Source organism: Pinus tabuliformis, chromosome 2_1 (genome assembly GCF_031772625.1).
Source record: "Pinus tabuliformis cultivar Carrire ecotype Pingquan chromosome 2_1, CPIR1, whole genome shotgun sequence".
NCBI lineage: Eukaryota > Viridiplantae > Streptophyta > Pinopsida > Pinales > Pinaceae > Pinus > Pinus tabuliformis.
The window spans coordinates 115,804,867-115,811,358 of NC_142299.1; the positions used below are offsets into that span (position 1 = coordinate 115,804,867).

General features: G+C 47.2%; 1 protein-coding gene across 1 annotated transcript; it reads right to left on the bottom strand.

Annotated features, from left to right (window-relative positions):
* Positions 1 to 351: 351 nt before the first annotated feature.
* On the bottom strand, positions 352 to 1,683 carry LOC149199044 (uncharacterized). The gene has a single exon (XM_089400439.1). The coding sequence runs from the start codon at positions 1,681 to 1,683 to the stop codon at positions 352 to 354; it is 1,332 nt and encodes a 443-aa protein (XP_089256565.1).
* Between the last annotated feature and the right edge of the window lie 4,809 nt (positions 1,684 to 6,492).

The window sequence follows — 6,492 nt, forward strand, 5'->3', positions numbered from 1 at the left end:
GCACGAAACATGTATTTCCTATATTCATGAGTCGTTCATGTGATTAAATACAATAAAATAGGGAGAATTCTCATAGTCCTGCTCCTTCAAGAATAAAATTGGTGACAAGTCATAGTCTTTTTTTCCCCTGGGAAAATCAGTAACTTTCATTAATATTTTGAAAATTACATAAGCAGATGTCTCGGCATTACTGTCATAGTTCTTTCAAAATTCACCTTTTCAGGTAGTTCTCGGTATCATAAACAATAAATTACATAGTTACATCCATGATCTGTGCTTTACAGCCTATTTTCTATAACAAAAAGATTCAGTTCATAACATATCAGCAGTTCATTTTGTCTCCATTCACAGCTAGCTGTTGGGACTGTTGTCCCGCGGAATCCTCTGATCTATATATGGCCGGTGGTAGAACTGATGTTCCTCTGACCCATTCTGCTCCACTATTTGTCCATTGCCTCGGGGAAGTGACGAGGCCTCTTTGGATAGTTTGTCAGCCTCGCTATTGTGTTCTCTGTAAATATGCACACATGAAAAATGATCAAATGCTGCTTTGAGTGTAAGGGTATTGTGAAATAAATTGCTGAGTATGTGAACATGGCAGATTGTCACATTATTAATCCAATTCACAACCACCATTGAGTCCCCGAATATGTTGAGCTGTGTAATATGATGAGATAAAGCAAAATGAAGTAGATTATATAATGCAGAGAGCTCAGCAAAATTGTTCGAACCAATACCGAGACCCAATTTAGCAAGATATCTATGATTTTCATTTATGTGTAAAACAAAACCGCCTCCACACCCTGTTTGATTCGATGCACCATCGAAAAATGCCCAAGGTATGGTTCTGTCAATCTCTGGCATGGGCTGTATGGCTCGGGGTCTGGTCGGAGTCGGTTCAGGTAGCTCCTGGTATGCTGCTATAACTGCAATCTCTATAAGGCTTCCCGAGAAAGGTTTATCCTCAAAGATGGCTCTGTTACGAGCAAGCCATATATACCAAATGGCCACAGGGGGAAGGTTTAATAGTTTGGAATCCGAATGGTGTCGAGCCCATGAGCACCAAGCCTCCTGTAAATCAGCACCGCTCCAGTGTCCCGTATTGCCCAACTGTTGACAGATATTCCTCCAAATGTTTTGAACAGTCGGGCACAACAAGAATATGTGATCTGCGTGTTCAGATGCATTTTTGCAGAAGATGCACCATGAGGGTCCTTGGATGGCCCTGCGGGTTAATAGTTCACCAGTGGGAGCGATACCGTGAAGCGCACACCAGATGAATAGCTTTGATCGGGGAGAGGCACTTAACTTCCATATGGAATGCCACCAAGGGTGAATCCGATCCGGAAATCTGTGAGAAATGAGAGCACAGTAGCCTAATTTGGGGACATATGAACCATGGTCAGCCGGGCACCAGATCAATTCATCAGGCCCTTGCTTGATACGAATATGAGATTCAGATAAAGCCATGATGTATTGACCCCATTCCTGATGCCATTGGTTAGGTAGATCCAAAGAGTGAGCAGATTTCCACGCCTGGGAGAACAAATCAGTGTGAAGAGGATCAGCGATCTGTGCAAAATGTTGAATCCCCCGGCCTTTTAAGAAATCAATAATCTCTTGATTTAATATATGTCTGCCACCGCTGTTGCTCCAAGGGTCCAGGCCAATCCTGCCTGTCATACCATCATTAATTCTCCATTCCAAGTTGTCCCGAATGAGAGGTAGGGAGTCAATCAAGGCCTTCCATACGGATGAGCCCCCTTCGCAGACCAGGATGGTAGTCGGGCCCAATCCATAATATTTAATGGCCAAATGTATTTGTGGTAGGTAACATAAGTCCACAGATTTTGTCTGGTGAGCAAGGTCCATCCCATCTTGGCAGCAAGGGCTTTGGCAAAATCAGGGAGCTCCTTAAGGCCCCATCCACCCCACTTCTTAGGTAAAGATATTTTCTTCCAGCTGATCCAAGCAAAAATACGTTTCTCCTGATTCCCATTCCAAAGGTAACGGTTGCACAGCTGCTGTATCCTCCCCAGGATATTTCTAGGTATCCAGGCTAGTGCCATCCAGAAGACTGGAGTAGCCTCTAGCACAGATTTGATGAGCACCAGTCTGCCAGCTCTAGATAGGTATCTGTGGCTCCAACCCAGTAGCCTCTTTTCCAGTTTGGCAATCAACCAGGCCCAGTCAGCAACCCTTTGGCATGTGGGCTTCAAGTTGAAACCTAGATATTTGAGTCCTCTGTCCAAAGAGTGCACCGAGAATGGAAAAGCCTGAAGTGCAGTCCGGGTCTCTTGGACCGAGGTGCGAGCACATGTGATGGTGGATTTCGATTGGTTGGGCATCATACCTGTGGCAGCAGAAAATCTTTGTAGGATTTTCACGAAGTTCTGAGAGTCTCTGATACTTCCATCAAGTAGAATAAGAACATCATCTACAAATAGTAGATGTGTAAGGTAGCACCAATCTGATATGCCAAGCCCACCAATATCCCCATTCCTCTTTGCAGCTTCCATGAGTCGGCTGAGTCCTTCCATGACTAATAGAAAGAGTAGAGGTGATAGCGGGCAGCCCTGACGCAGACCTCTCTCAGAGTGGAAAAATGTAGATGCCGAGCCATTGATGAGGACACTGAACGAGGGAGAGGTAATACATGCCATAATCCATGTGATATAGGAATGAGGAAACCCCAGATGGATCAGAATCATCTTAAGATAGAGCCAGCTGACACGATCGAAAGCTTTGGAGAGGTCGATTTTGAGAAGAATGGCTTTCAGATTTTTGGACCAAATGGAATGAAGAGCTTCTTGTGCAAGTCCAATGGCCTCATGAATCTGACGAGAATCAAGGAAAGCAAATTGCTGAGGAGCAATGGCCCTGGAAAGGATAGGTCTGAGTCGGTTTGCAATGGTCTTGGAAATGATTTTATACAAGCAGTTACACAGAGAAATGGGGCGGTAATCATCAAAGGATTCCGGAGAATCAGATTTGGGAATGAGAGCGATGAATGTGGAATTAACAGCATGATAAATAGATCCAGAAGTTCGGCTCTCCTCCACCACCCTCAACAGATCCTGTCCCAGCACCTCATAGAAAGCAAGATAGAATTCAATAGTCCATCCATCTGGGCCTGGACTCTTGTCTTTCTTGAACCACTTCATTACCCCTTCAAGTTCATCAGCTGTAACAGGTCCAGTGAGATCCGCCACATCATCATCCTCCACAAATCTAGGGAAATGGTTAGCTACATTGATGATGTCCAGGAGTCCGACTTCCCTTGGACTCTTGTATAAATTTCTGAAGTGGGTGGTGCCAAGGTGAGCAAGTTTATGAAAATTGTCTGCAGACTCACCATTTGGAAAGGGAAGTTTCCAAATCGTGTTAGACACCTTCCTGCTCTTAGCATAGCTATGGAAAAACTTTGTGTTATCGTCCCCCACTTGAATCCATAGAGCTCTGCTTCTCAGCCGGATGGACTCCTCCCTTTCTTTGAGAATCCTAGCTTTTTGTCCTTCCAAGTTAATGAGTCTGCTCTTTTCAGCCAAAGAGATGAAGCCCAACCCCCGGTCGTCTGTAAGGTTACAGATATCAGCTTCAATTTGGGTAAGCTGAACATTTTCCCTTTCGAGCTTATCCTTGGCCCACAGGATGGAAAGATGCTTTAGCTCAGCAAGGTTTCTACAGAAACCCTTAGCAAATGTTTCATTGTCATTGATAGGGTGGGCAATCCAGTAATCCTGCACCAGCTTGATGTACGAGGGATCCTTCAGCCAGGTGTGATTGAATTTGAAGGGAGCTTTGGGTTTCTTAGACGCCTCCTGAATCTCAAGATAAATGGGGTTATGGTCCGATTGCCCTCCCGATCCGACCCATTGACGATACAATTGCACACGCAGAATGAGTGGCCCTTTAAGAAGAAATCGGTCAAGTCTACGCGCCAGAGCAGCTTCCCCTATTCTTCTATTCCTCCAGGTAGGGAGGGGACGCTGCATTGGGACATCAATAAAGTTAGATTGCTCAAGTAAGTTGAGCATGTAATCGGTGATGGGGTCCATCTGAGCATCCGACCCCCATGATTCCCTGAATCCTAGCGAGAAATTTAGGTCTCCTCCCAATATGACATGATCTTCGTTCAGAAGAGGGAGGTGAAGAATGTTCTGCTAGAATGCTTCTCGCTGGGAGCATGGAGCGTAGATATTGACAATTCTAAGGTCCATGCCAAGGTCGGCCGAAAAGATGTCCAGTCCAATGAAACCAGCCCCCCCCCAGCTAGCTGATAATTTAATGGATCGGGGATTTACCCCAATAGCGAGTCCCCCAGAGCGGCCAATGGCATCATTAGCAGAGATAATCCATCCAGGGATCAGAGACAGCAGTATATGGGAACATTGATCAGCTGAACAGAGTGTCTCTTGTAGCATGATAATATCACAGAGTTCTGACTCGATGAGCCTCTTCATGGCTAGTTTCTTGGAGGAACTAGCCAATCCTCTACAATTAAATGAGAGGCACTTCATGGGGGAACACCTCTCGGGATGTGCCCTGCTCTAAGGACCCCATCAATAGTCGATTGTCTCCCTGAGACCACCTCAGCCCCAGCAATCATGATGGCTTTAGAAAGGTGAGATTTCCTCCCTCTGGTGCATGACCCCCCACCTTCAGAAACAACAATGCCCAACCCGGAATGCTTAACAGGGGGATCCTTAGCAGAGTTCCGAGGCCGAAGAAAATATGGGTGCGGAGGCGAGGATGGGAGCGGGGAAGGGCAATCCTTGAGAGGATGAGTGGTGGTGATAGGATCCATAGAGGTAGAGGGGGCAAATCTGAGGGGACATTGAACCATCGATGCAGGAGATGAAGGTACATTGACATCAATCGATGAAAGAACATGAGAAGGAGAGATCTCAGAGGACATACCCGCTTCAGCCGCCGAACGAGCTCGAGTGATAGGAGGCGATGGTCGCCCGAGTCCGGATGCATCCATGAAAGCAGATGTCGCGGGGGAGGGGCCAGCAGAAGGAGGCCGCGAGGGAATCGGTGATGCCATCCTGGATGAGGTCGGGGTGTGCTTCGGGGAGTCGTCCACTTTCTTGTTGAGGGGGCAATCTTTGGCAAGATGTCTAACTTTATGGCATCGTCTACAGCGAAAAGGGACTCCTTCGTAGTCCAAGAGTTGTACCCTGATGCATCTACCCCATTGAAGCGTGACTTGCTCCTCAAGACCCTCTCTGGTATCCAGATGAACCAAAATCCGAGCCAGTGATCGGCTTCCAGATTCCACATATGTATGATCATAGTCTAAGTAAGTCCCCAGAGCATTGCCCACCTGAATAAACACTTCTTCGTCCCAGAAGGGTAGAGGGAGGCCCGGAAGGCGGACCCAGATCGGCCCAGCACCAAGTTGTTCCCGTTCTGGTTCGAAGAGAGGGTTCCAACGTTTAAGAAGGACTGGAGCCATTTCTATATGCCAGTAGCGTCCCAGAACCATATCAGTCTAACTTTCCTTGGAAAATTTGAGAGAGAACCAGCCTCTGGGGAGAACGTGTACCTCAGGAAGATCAAATAATACGCCGCCCCAAATCTCCTTGAGCCATGAAATGAGTCACTGTCGCGAATAAGTTCTGCCCCTGACGTGCCCTACCAGAACAGTATTAGCAATGTCCATATATTCCCCCAGCGGCTTCGATTCGTCGAATTTAATTGATATATCCCTAGATGTAGCACGCACACAGTGAGCCTTCCTCTTGCCAGATCTTGGGGCTGATGGATGATCTACCAGAGGGTTGGTGATACCTTCCCTGGTTGTGGTCAGAGCAGGTCGAGTAGTGACCGCAGGGGTTTCAAAACATCCTGAACGGCGTAGCCCAGAAGCAGATGGGGTAGATGCAGGGTTTACAGACGGCGGGGGAATAGGAACAGAGAGGAGAGGCAGAGCTACTGGGTCAAACGAAGGTGATGGGGGAGTGTTAGAGGCCAAAAACTGTAGGGACCCAGGTGAGAGTGGGGGAACCTCGAAGGGCAGCTGCGAAGATGAGAAAACACCGACGGAAGAAGGGTTGTTGCGGTAAACAATGGGCGCTGCAGAAGAGTGATGTGGATGGATCCCGGGACCAGATAACGGAGATGAGGGTAAAAGCTGTAAACGGGAACCGAAACAGGGCTGACCAAAAATTACCTTATCCGGCGATGGATCCGCCGAGTAATCCACCGCCTCAAGCTCCGGGGCATCCATAACTGACACGATAACCGCACCGACAGAGACAGAGCAACGGGATTGCTGCAGCAGTAGGTTCCAGGCTAGACCGCGACGGATAGTAGGCTAACTAGAATGGTATCGTGCCCTAGGACGATGGTACGCAGGTTAACCTAGCCCAAACCCTTGCGCGTGCGGTCCATCTCACCAATCTTGCTTTTTGTTGCTTTTTCTATTGCCCTTGACAAGTCATAGTCATTACTATGACTAAATTAATTAAATACGGTTTGATAATA